Below are 13417 nucleotides of genomic sequence, written 5' to 3'. Positions count from 1 at the left end.
TTCCTAAGTGTGCGTGTGGGATGGCATGGTAAGCATTCTTGATGGTGGTGTAACAATGGGCAAGTGTGTCGGCTCCTCTGGTTCCACAGGTGATATATTGGTGGTAGTTGTTCAGAGACTTCTTCAAGTTGGCCCAGTTGGAATCTCCCACAACGATAGGAAAGGCATCAGGGTGTGCAGTTTTACACCTGCTGATTACGGGGGTTAGCTCCTCCATTGCCTGCCTGATGCTGGCCTGAGGTGAATGTACACCGCCACCAGGATGATTACAGAAAATGATTACAGGATGATTACAGAAAGGATGATATTTGACTGCAAGCTATTCCAGGTTGGGTGAGCAGGACTGAGACAAACCACTATGAGTTAATCAAAAAGCATACTCCACCTCCTCTACCTTTAAAAGACTGAGCCGTCCTGTCTTTGCAGAGAAATAGTGAAGCCATCAGGTTGCAGCGCTGCATCTGAAATTGTGGGTTTGAGCCCTGTTTCTGTAAAATCGAGAACACAGCATTCCCTGCTGTCCCCCGGCACATCAAACTTGCTTTGAAATCTTTAATTTTATTTTCCAGAGACTACATTTACCAGCAGGATGATCAGGAGAGAAATCTAAGGCCTCTGCATTTCAATTATACCTGTAAACTGGAGCTGCACCCCGCATCCATTTTCTTAAAGGGGAACTCTAAAGGGGAAAGCGACCTGAGTCTGCTGTCTGAGGTTCATTGATTTTGAGTATCGACTGATTACTTTAAACATCTTAAAATGATACTGCTTATTGAAGTACCCATGGCTGTGACCGTGGATTTCAGCTGCAGTAGTCCTAAATAGGAATATTTGATGATTCCTGTTGGAACTACCTGCAAAGTGGTGTCATCTTACCAAAATACACTGGGGGACTGCTCTGTCGAGCACTTTCGCTCTATCCACAACTAGCAGGACTTCCTGGTGGCCAACTTTAATTCCTTTCCTCATTCCAACATATTGGTCCACGGCCTCCTCCACTGCCACAATATTCTGTCTGGGTTGCCTCCAATCTGATGGCATTAAATCAGTTTCCCTAACTTCTGTTAATTTTTCCTCCTCCACCTTTCTTCCATTCCCCAGTCTGGCTCCCATCTTCTTCTCACCTGTCTGTCACTTCCCCTTGGTGTGGCTCCCCTTTCACTTTTCCCGTGATCCACTCTCCTCTCCCATCAGAATCCTTGTTCCCCAGTCTTTTCCGTTTTTCACCTATCACCTCACAGCTTCTTACTTTATCCCCTTTCCCACCGACCTGGCTTTGCCTATCAACTTCTGGCTTGTACTCCTTCCCCTCCCTCCACCTTCTTATTCTGGCTTCCAAACCCTTCCTCTCCAGTCCTGATGAAGTGTCTCAGCCCAAAACATTGGCCGTCATTCTTTTCAATAGAAGTGTCTGACCCTCTGAGTTCCTCCAGCATTTTGTGTGTGTTGCTCAAGTGTTACAATACTATGGAAATGTTGGTAATACATGTAATAAGTAACCTATACCATGTTGTCTGTAGACAGGGGGCTTTCTGTAGATGTTGTCTGCTTTCCCATCGGTTTCTGAAAAAGAATATGAAAGACTATTTAGCCAGGAGGGAATCAGAATGTTAAACAAAAATACAAATCAAATATACATACATGGTATTTATGTTAGGCTTACCATTTGAAATACTAACAACATGTTAAATTACAACTCTTGCTTTGTTCCAGCTTTCCATAAATGCACATCTTGTTGTAATCAAAATCTATGGTGATTTGATTGTGGTCTTTGATTACAATTCCACAATTTCATTTATTGAACTTAACATTTATCAATAAGTAAATAATTGAGCATAGTTTTTTTTATCTCATTACTGAGTACTGATTCTCTTTAATTAGCTTCTGATTTCTAAGTACTTATGTACAGTTAAGATACTTAATGAATTGATCTTTCTTTATTCATTTCAAGACAAGGACATTTAAAATTGATTAACAGAGTACAACAGAATGCTTCACATTTAATGTGGCACCAAGTGGTCCAAACTTTTATTCTGCAGTTGTCTAATCAGCACTGTAATGAATGACAATTAAAAAATTTAACTGAATGTGGGACGAGTCAAATAGGACTAATGGGTTTTTTGTGGTCAGCTTGGACACAGTGGCTGAATGACTAATTCCTTTGGGGGAGGAAATCTAGTCTAAGTGCCGTCAAAATCCATAGGAATCTAGACAACAGCAATTCTAGCAGCTTCTAAAATAAGAACAGAAACCATTGGAAACACGCAGTTCTGACAAAGATCTTTGATCTGAAACATCAACTCTGTCCTTTTTACTACAGATACTGGCTGGGCTGTTGAGTGCTTCCAGTTTTTCTGTGTTTTATTTCAGATTTTCTTGATTTCATTAGCAGTTTCTGAAATGACCAAGCAACCCTTTGCCTTGTATTAAACGGTGGAAAATATATGATAGTCATGACACAATGTGCATTTATGGAAAGCCCCAATAAGCCAGGAGCTGTAATTTGGCATGCTCTTGGAACTTCAATTAATAACATAAGGACAGCCCATTAGAAACAAAATTTAAAGTCAAATCCATGCCCACACCAACAGAACCTAGAGGGCTATAGGTAAGCCTCGTAATTTCTAAGGTAGGGACATGTTCCGCACAACTTTGTGGGCCGAAGGGCCTATAGTGTGCTGTAGGTTTTCTATGTTTCTATGTTTTTTAACCTGTAATGTAGTGCTCACTAACATATAGATTTGAACCAAAGTTGAGAGAGTGGTCCCAACTTAAATAAGCGTCTGACATGATTAAATACAAATTTCTACTTTCGGTGATGTCACAGACTTCACCTTCACCATCTCCGTGTATCACTTAACTTATTGAAAGGGCTTTGATAATATCACTCAGATATTAAGGCAATAGTGACAGATGTAGGAAGTAACCCTGAGACCTCTGGACCTCACAAAGTCTTGTGGTATCAGGTCAAATACAGGTAAAGAAACTTCATTCTGATTACCAAGTATTGATCATTCTCAGTTGGTGAAACAATATTCTGGAAAGTTGAAAACCAGTTGGAAGTTTACTGAGAGTGGCAAGAAGACTAAGTAATCTGAAATGGGAACTTCAACATTCATTAGCACCAACAAGGATGATGGCTGATCTCTGAATGACATAATTGAAGGTAAAAGATCAGGTATGAAGGAAAAATCAACTCAACTTTGTCCTCACCATTGAATCACTCGCTCACAACGATACAGGTATCCCCCGCCTACGAATGTTCGCTTTACGCCACTTGGCTTTTAGGAAAGACCTACATTAGTACCTGTTTTCGCTAACCAAAAGAAATCCAAAGAGGATTTTCGCTTTTACGAAAAAAGGCGATAAGCGAAAATAGCGTTCAATGTTTGTTTTGCAGCGAGCCATCATAGAGGCAGCGCACACCCTGAATAGTGCCACCAAGCGCCTTCCCTGGGAACTACACTCAGTATCTCAGCATCAAGCCGCAACAGCTTAGAAAGGTGTCTATGAGCATCTGTGCTTTATCTCGATGTATTTTGTGTATCCGTTAGCAAGGTGCATCATAAGGTATCAGAAAAGCCTAAGAGAACTCGTAAGGGTGTTATGCTTAGCGTAAAACTGGACATAATTAAGCATTTCAATCGTGGTGAACAAAATAGACATTGTGCGTGCGTTGAACATGCCTGCGTCCACCATTCGTACTATTTACACGCAAAGGGAAAGAATCTTGAAAGCTGCCGATGTTACTATTGGTTCTGCTAGTAGCAAAGTGGTCTGTTTTGGTCGACATCCAGTCTATTGCTTGAGTGGATTTAAGGATGCAATAGTGACAGCGAATAGCAAACGGCCCGGAAGTGAAGTTGTAAGTGAAACCACACTGTACATACATTATTTTTACTTTATATAGACTGTGTATTTATCATATCATTCCTGCTTTTACTGTATGTTAGTGTTATTTTAGGTTTTATGTGTTATTTGGTATGATTTAGTAGGTTATTTTTTGGGTCTGGGAATGCTCAAAAATTTTTCTCATATAAATTAATGGTAATTGCTTCTTCGCTTTACGCCATTTTGGCTTATGATAGGTTTCATAGGAACGCTCTACTTTCGGATAGCAGAGGAAACAGCTGTGACCACTGTAACCTCCCACCTTTACTCTGAAGAAATCTGCATCATGTTGTGATCTAAAATGGGTGGAACCAGTAGCTCCAAAGTGGGCAGCATTTCCACCACCAGCAGTGGAGCTGCATTCCACTATAAACTCTAGTCTCATGGTCTGATGCATCCCTCACTCTACCACTAATATCGAAGCTGAGGACTGATACTGGTGAATAAGGGGTGTAGAAGATTATGCCAGGATTAGGAGCAGATGCACCTAAAATAATAAGGAGCAGTATAAGACTATACATTGTAAACAGAAAAAGAACCATGCTACACGATTCCACAAACAAATCAATAAGATCCAAATGATGCATTTCCACTACATGCAATTGTGTAATGATGCTGGATGATGGAACAATTGAGCAAAATGTTTCTTGTCATTCGACCATGTATAGCACCAAGTCCTCCCAGTAAAACTGAAAATGATAGGATTCAAAGAGCTTTCCATTGGTTGAAGTAAAACCTCACACTAAGAAAGATGATTATAGATGTTGGAGTTCTACAATCTTTGCTCCTGGAGTTTGTAATAAGGTTTTTACAACTAGTATCCATAAAGTTCACATACTTGAATGCTAATTACCACAACATAAAGTTGATGTAAGACAAACCTGATTTCCTAGCATTACATTACTTACTTTTTAATTCTTATAGCACAGACAGTCATTCGATCTCCCAGCAGACTTACTCCTTTCTTTTTCCCTGTAGAAAGTATCTTATTCTTTCTCACATGCCCATCACTAATGGGTAATTACAGTAGCTAATTAACCTACCATCTTGTCACTGGAACATAGGAAAGAACCACAGCTCCTAGCAGAAATACTCAAGGCTATGATAAAACATGAAAAGTGTGGTTAGGATCATAACCAAGTCCCTAGAAATGTGAGGCAGCGGGATTACCTGATCTTTCTCTAAATTTCTCCATGAATTTGTATTAATTCACAAGATCACTTAACAAAAACACTAATATGGGCATCTCCAACTGCTTGGCAACTTTGGTTGTTGATCTTCAAATCAAATAACTCCAGACAGAATGTCAGCATGCTAAGCTAGGTTATTCCCATAAGCTATGAGTACAGACATTAGACAAATCATCAGGAGAAAAGACTCTATGTGCATAATAACTAGTGCAGGAGATTTGAAAGAAATTAATAGATAATATAATTTATTTGACCAAACCATTTTCCATATATACTAAATGCATTATATTGAATGTTTTAAAGTAAAAATAGTGAAATTTAAAATAAGCAAATAGTCTTTTTCATTATTCAACTAATTAATGCCTCAAAGTTGCCTCTTATGATGGCAACAGATATGCATCTTCTTTTTACCCACAATTGCATACCAATTCCTTTCTAATTTTCTAGATCATCTGCACACACTATACTTCAGGTTGCATGAACAATTACGAGTTTTATGAGTAATATGGAAAGTACTGCAGATCCACAGAATATTATTATAACACACTACTTCAAATATCTCTTCTTCTGTCCAGCCAGCAGCATGTCCTTTAGTGTATTTCCTGTCTATGTAATAGAGTGCCTTGAAAAAGTATCCAGTCCCAACAACTATTTTCATTTACTGTCTCATTTTCTAAACTTAAAATATAATGAAGTAGGATTGTGTATCATGACAAATAAAAAGAAAAATTCCAAAACCTGTCAGCAATTTACTAAAAACCAAAACTTGAAGGCTGAAGAAGTATTCATCCCCTTTGTAATTATTAAGCTAACTTTTCACAGGCCTGTATCAGAATCTGAATCAGGTTTAACCTTATTGACATAGGTTGTAACATTTGTTGATTTTGCGGATATAATATTAAGTTACCAACTCAACCAATTTGTTGATGTAGAAAATTGGAGGATCATGAATTCATGAGAATAAATACCTCCTTTCTTTGTAAGGTTCAAAAGTAAAGTAGATTTTCAACAAACCCAACCAAACTGAAGGGGAAAAAAAGAGCATTCAAGGCAAGTCAGGGAAATGATAATAGAGAAGCACAGATCTGGGAAAAGGTACATCTCAAAGGCACTGATCATACCTCAGAGCTCAGTGTAACCCATTGTGAAAAAGTGGATAAAATATGAAATTACAGACATACTGCCTATGTTAGGCTATCCTTCTGAACTTAGTTGCAGAAGAATGGCACTTGTTAGAGAAGCTACTATGATGCCAACAGTCACTTTGAGTGAACTGCATAAGTCAGTGCCTGCAACTGGAGATGAAGTTCATGGCTCCACCATCTCTAAGGCCTTGCACAAGAAGGGTATTTATGGAAAAGTGGCAAGGAAGAAGCACTAGCTAACAAAAAGCGTTTTCTTGCCCATAAAAACTTTGCAAAGCATCACTGAGAAGATACTTTAAAGATATGGAAAAAGGTCTTATGGTTGGATGAGACTAAAGTGGATCTTTTTGGCTTCAACGTTAAGTGGTACATGTGGCATAAAACTAATAGTGTGCATCAGCCAGGTAACAATATCCCTACTGTGAAGTATGGTGGAGGTAGCGTCATGTTTTTGGGGCTGCTTTACAGCAGCAGGGACAGGAAATCTGGTGTCCTTAAGTAGACCATTCAGTGTCCTGACCTTAAGGTTGCTGTCCGCTGTTGCACTCCAATTAACCTGGCGTAGCTTGAACAGCTTTGCAAGTAGGAATGGGATAAATCTTTCTACATCATTTTGTGCAAAGCAAATAGAGACTTAGCCAAAAAGACCACTGGCTGTAATAGCTGCAAAAGGTAGTTCAACTACGTACTGAGCAAAGGGGGATGAATACATTGACATTTCAGTTTTTGAATTTTTACTTTTTCATGCTTTACCATTTTCCCTGTTTATTGGGGCTCTAATGTGAGAAAGGAGCACGATTCACAAAGAAAACTTCTCAGTTAAGTTCATCAAATTTATCAAGTTAAACTGATAAATGAGCAATGCTAATTTATGTGATCAAGAGCTTGGGGCTGAATACTTCTTCAAGACACTGTATATCCACACAAACAATTAATAAGTTCAAATAATCTGTACATAGCTATCATGTAATATCAGTCAGGGTATTGAATCAAATGTTCCATTAGTAGGTCTCTAATTAATAGAAGATTGTACATTCTGCCCTTCAATATAATTCATGCATTTATACTAGCTCAGTTTAAAACTACAGAGTTGCAACAATTAGGTCTGAACATTAGAGCAACAGCTTTAAGAAGAAATGTAGAAGTTTTATTTTTAAATTCTCACTAAAATGAACGTCCATTCTACTCATCTACTTTACCAGAAATCGAAATATTTGAAACAGATAGTTAAAAAATATTCATCTATTTAGATTTTTATCCAATACATAGTTTTGTATCAATGTACAATACAAAATATTGATAAACAAAAACTAATCCCTGAAAGAAAGAAGGACATCAATATTAACTACAAACCAAATTTGCATTGGTAAATTACTCTTTCAGCTGATGGATGCACTGGATGTTTCTGGTGTTTTACTTTTGGGTAAAAATGCAGGTAATCAATTATTTCAATGAATGTACATTGTATGTGTATTCAGCAGACACTAGTGTTGAAAATTTAGTTCACACAAGACTGACTGCACAGGATAATTACTTCATTTTTAATAGAGTTAACAATGCTGAACAATGCTTAATGCACTCTTCCTGTACATTTTTAAACTAGTTTCTTTTAAATAATTTAGAGGAATTTGTTACAAATTAAATTAAAATATTGGCAACAGTAATTTCTGTCCTACCTTGTCCTTTCATGCATTTTTTCCTTCACATACTCAAAGTGAAAATAATTTAATTGAACTTATCATTTCAATGTTGGCAAATTGAGATAGTCTTGGATGAGTGCAAGAATAAAAAGGGACAGATTTATTTCTCAGAAAAAAGCAAAGCACATACAGTTCTTACCTGGAACATGGAAATGTTTAGGAGCTTGGACATAAGATTTGCTGTCTAGATTCATGGATAAACTGGGAGTGCTGCGACGACTTTCACTGCCTCCAAAGAGAAAAGCACAGAAGGTAGAGAACAGAAAGTGGGAAATAGGGATATAGTTATATGGGTAGTGGTGAAGGGACATAACGTCATAGAGGGAATCAATAAACTACCTCAGAGGAAAACATCCCTAAAACTAAGATACAATATTCAGGTTTCCAAGCAGAAACATATACCCAAGAAAAGATTAAAATTTTCTTATTAGTTACTAAGAAAATTTTGCATTGAGTCATTAATTATAGTTGGCAGAAATAATTTTTCCTTCAACCTTTACCATTTCCTCCCATATCACAAATGAAATGGTGCATTGTCCAGTTTAATACTGAAAGTGTATTATATTTTGAAATAAAAATCAGATTGATCTATGATATTATATAAGATTGTACCATTCAAAATACTAATTTTTAGTAAATATTGTTTTATGCTTTGGTCTTATGCTTGATTTCACAATTGAAGAAACACTGGGTTATAATTATTTACCAGCAAGTTGAATCTTTCTGATGCATTTGTGTATCAGTATTTGAAGCCAGGCTAAATGACTACTGTAAAGAAATATAATATTTTTACAAATATTACAAATTGTTGATAACATGAAACTTTATGGCAAATGAAAATTTAGTAAGCTTTATAATAAAATTTAAAACTGCACAAATACCTATTTATACATTTGCATTATATACCATGTGTTTATGTGATCTGAGCATTTTAAGGTAAAGCACTATAACATTCTTGAAAACACTTCTTCATTTGACGTTTGATAGATGTCATATACAAGAATGAAGACTTGACTACTGACAACCAAACATCAGGAGTTTGAAGCAAGCTTAGAGAATACTCAGATTTTGATGTAATTATTTATCACATAATATATTGGAGCTTACATATCAGAAAAAAACTAGTTAACTAATGATTTCTCATTAATAAAAATAATAGCTTTGCAAGAGGAAAATGGAGTAAAATGAACAGGTGTTTGTGAACCTCCGTGGAAATTTATTATTTGTAATTTTTAATTTCATAGATTATGCTCCTTACCTTTTAGCCAAAATGGGAACATCCATATGTAGATGTGGATTAAGTGACTATTAATAGTGTAAATATCAGTAACCATGGTTATTACCCTGTGAAGATAACAGCTGGATTTTGAATGGTACATTTTTAACAATGGAAATACTGGATTTACTGCTACTGGCTTTGGCTTTTCTAATAGCCTTTTGCACTATAATTCCTAAAATCAGGAAATTTCTGGCTGTAAGATGAATATTTTTCCCATGAGAACTGGAGTTCCCTCAAATAAATATTTCAAAATATCATAGATCTATTTTTCAGATAAAAGTAAATAATGGATTTACTCTTGCTGTAATCGAATGTCTCTTTTCTGGTCCTTATTTAAAAATCATATTTCTTTATGGTTTGCTACCTGTGCAAATTTTTCATTATGATAAGTTGATCAACCAAGTTGATGTCACAACAGCTGTAGGTAACTAAATGTCTCTGTCAAACTGATCACCTGATCTCTGGGCAGCTCTCCCTGATGTCAGTGATGAACACTGCTGATTCACCAACTATAAAGTAAGAAACCAATATCATTTTTTTCAAATCCTAAAAACAGCGGCTTTACAAGATATTGTGTATGCTGGGTGAAATCCTTAAAACATAAGTATTGATTAAAGGTTTTCCACACATTAATGAAACTTTTAGAGACTCTGTCTTTAATTATTTCATCATCAGGTGAATAAGGAAACAAACTTGAATTTTTATGGGTCACCACATTCTGTTAAAATCTTGCAGTAAGTGCAATGGAGATATGCCAAAATGTGACCTGGAATTAGAGACTTTGGGCAAGTGGGATAGTCCCTTTGTTTAGAGTAAATAAGTTAATGGAATACTTAAAGAGGAGTATCAGAATTACGAGAGATTCTGATGAACAGATACTGCTCTCACAGATCAGGGGGTGAGTAATCTGAAGAGATAAATTTAATATCTGGCATAAAGTCAACAGGATTTTTTTCTCATTGTTCTGCATGTTGTCATAACACACTCTGCAGTACACTGTCTGAATGGATGGTGCAAGCTCATTCAAATTAATTTACAAAACAAATAAATGACATGTATACAAGGCTGTCAGGTCTACCAAAGAACTGTTTTAAGGTGTTCCAAAAGACTTAATGGAGTGTTGTATAATTTTATAAAGGCTTGAACTTTTGCTGCACCATAAAAGAACATGTATATTTTAAAACATTTGATATCTAACCATGATATTGAAATATTTCTGAATAATCTTTTATAGTACAGTACTAATTGTTTATATTTCGATGAAATTCTTTCTAGTGAATGGACATACAATTAAATGTCTGAAGCATAGAATTGCAACACCAAATTCACATAAAGCCATCTGACACAACTAAAACAAGACAGATGATGCAGTATTAAATTAGCAAGCAATCTAAATAACCATCTAAGCTTTGGAATGGCAAGTGCAACACTATACACACAAAGACAACCAAGACCACCTTGATGTCAGCTATTAATAAATACTGTTCATATCAATAGCATTTTATAAGTTAGCAGAAGAGAACAACTGCAACTTTGTACTTGTATTTGTAATTATTTCATTTCTTACATCCAAGGGCTGCATCTCTGTTGCAAAGTACAAGCAATAAAGAGGGGAAATGTGGGAGGATATTGCCCAAACACTAAGATTGTATACATAATTATTTTGTATACTGTATATGTATGTACAGTCAGATAAACATCTTTACAGCTTCACTGCATAACAAAAGATTTGCATTTTGTTAAGCAAGATTTCAATCTACTTTGGATTTATTTAATAATGTTGTGTGTGTGTATATATATATATATATATATATGTGTGTGTGTGTGTGAGTGTGTGTATATATAGATGTAGCAATTAAAGACTTTTTAAACTTCAAGCACTTGTCAAATATTCTCATTAAAGAGCAAATATGCTAGCAGTGCAGTTAACATCCTGTATTTACCACCTGAGCACCCATTGAGCATGCATTTATATACTTTTTGTAGTATTCTTTTCTGAATGTACACAATGATGCAACATACATCTTTATTGATCATCTACAGTATGTTTTCTCAGTACTGCAGATTGGAAGTGCTTCTGCAGAACCCGTATTAATCTATCCATCAGGTCTACAGAGCCTAGATGCTAGAAATAATGTTCTGCTGGCACGAATGTTATAATTCACTAAAAGTGTTCCATTTCCAGAGGAAAATGGCATCTGGCATTGGGGACTATAAACTGTACTTAGAACTTACCTGGCCTGACATCTAGGCTACAAGGATGGTACAAAACAATTTTAATAATCTAGGTACACTTTTTCTTTGGAGCCCACTGTGACTCTGGAATCAAATAGCAGGATTACAGACCTTGCAAAAGAATTAACAACATCTTGCATTTTTGTATAATGCCCTTTTGTACAATACTCCTGACTTCCTCACTATATCTGCCTTTTCAAGATAACCTTGCAGTAATTTGCAATGTTCTTGTATTACCTTTAGTGCTTTCCAGTACTTTCATTTGATTCATGCAACTGGAGCTTGAATGAGTAACACGGTTATCTAAGAAAGGGCATATTGTATTGCAGTGCTGTAGAAAACTGCAAATCTTGTTCTGTTAAATTTGCTGAATAATTGAACTTATAAAAGCATGCTATCTATGTTAAAACTGTTCACAGCCACACAATGAGAACAAGGCAAGGCCAGTCAAAATATTGACTATCCTTTTCTGCAGCTGATTTGGGCAGAATTAATAATAGGGTAAATTTTAAACACTGGAGAAATCATATGAATTGCAAGGTTGGTAAACCAATTTCTGTATTCTTCAATTAAGTCTGAATGAGATCATGTGTCAAAGAGTGAAGCCACAAATTTAACTGAATACATTAGAAATTATTAATAATTTTATAATAATTATAAAAAATCTGTAAGTTTGGAGCAATGACTCAAATTTAAAAAGACATTGCTTCATTTTTGTGAACATTTGTCTTACAATGTCACAGAACAGCCAGATTGAAAGCGGTAAAAGGATGCTATTCAAATAATTCAAAGTTCATTGTACCTGAGATATACACTGACATCAAGTTCACTATACAACCATGCATAGGCTCCATCTCTGTGGATAAGCAAATGGAGAACACTTTGTCTAGTTCAGCACGTGCAACTTACCTTTAAAATAAGGAACATAGTTAGGTGTGAGAGAGGATGGAAAGCTGGAGTGTGTTGACAAGGAGCTGTAACTACCAGTATGCAGGGAATGAATACCAGCAGAGGTGAGCTCTGAGCAGAACAAAAAGGTTGCAAGTGAAAAAGGATTGTTTTTAAATGCACTTTCCAATAAGGGCTGGTGATGAATGCCTGTGATATCTCAGGCATTTTTGAATAATATTCATCACTTTCATATTTTGTTCTGAAACAGCATTGCTTGGAACATAAATTGATCTGCTCCTGGCAACTACTAAAAACAATACCAGAAGAAAACATCATAATGTTAGAGAATTATCCATATCATCTCCTCAACTGGTTTCTATGCAATTGATCTAGATTAACACTGGGAATTGTAAAGAAAATCTACCACCACATTGCACTTTCTGAAGAATTTTAAAAACGTTGCACAACATTTTACATGTACTTGAATACACTGGTGCCTTATTACAAATTACCATTTTCTACACTCCCATAAAATCACTCAAACCACATGGAAAGGTTGAAGATCTAATAGTTGTTCAACAATACAGTGAATGGACTCCATGCTCTTCTTTGATGAGCACCATTGGGTCAATTAACTTTACCTGAATCAATAGAATAAGATGCTAAGAATCTGTGTTAAATTTTCATTCAAAGGTTGTATCTTCCATGATGCAGAATTCAGTTCATACAAACAAACAGAAATAAGAACATACAAATTAGCAGCAAAAATTATAGAAGAATTTAGTAAATCAAACAGCATCTGTGGAGTCAAAGAGATGGTTGACATTTTAGGTTGGGACCCTGCATCAGAACTGAGAGTGTAAAGGGAAGACTGGTAGCGTGTAGAAGTGAGGCAAACACTGGTAGGTAGCAGTTGCACCAAATTTTGTGTGTGAGTGAGTGAGAGAGAGATGTTAAGTGGGGAAGGAAGAAGCAAATAGTAGACATGGAGGTTAGTTCATGACAGGTGGGATCAGATAAAAGAGAGATGATTGGGCAGATGGAACTAAGTAGGGGAGGGTGAACTCATAAATACTAAGGAAAGGG

At 36.1% G+C, this 13417-nt stretch overlaps 1 protein-coding gene across 1 annotated transcript in view; it reads right to left on the bottom strand.

Annotated features, from left to right (window-relative positions):
- The window catches only part of ablim2 (actin binding LIM protein family, member 2), a 293837-nt gene that overhangs the window by 30989 nt on the left and 249431 nt on the right, over positions 1–13417 (bottom strand). Inside the window, exon 13 of the mRNA XM_059964839.1 lies at positions 1507–1563. Coding sequence (XP_059820822.1) covers positions 1507–1563 — 57 coding nt within the window. The remainder of the gene's footprint in view (positions 1–1506; positions 1564–13417) is intronic.

This window comes from Hypanus sabinus, chromosome 3, assembly GCF_030144855.1.
Source record: "Hypanus sabinus isolate sHypSab1 chromosome 3, sHypSab1.hap1, whole genome shotgun sequence".
NCBI classification, from domain to species: domain Eukaryota; kingdom Metazoa; phylum Chordata; class Chondrichthyes; order Myliobatiformes; family Dasyatidae; genus Hypanus; species Hypanus sabinus.
The sequence above is the reverse complement of the archived record's forward strand: the minus strand, read 5'-3'. Positions and strand labels throughout refer to the sequence as shown.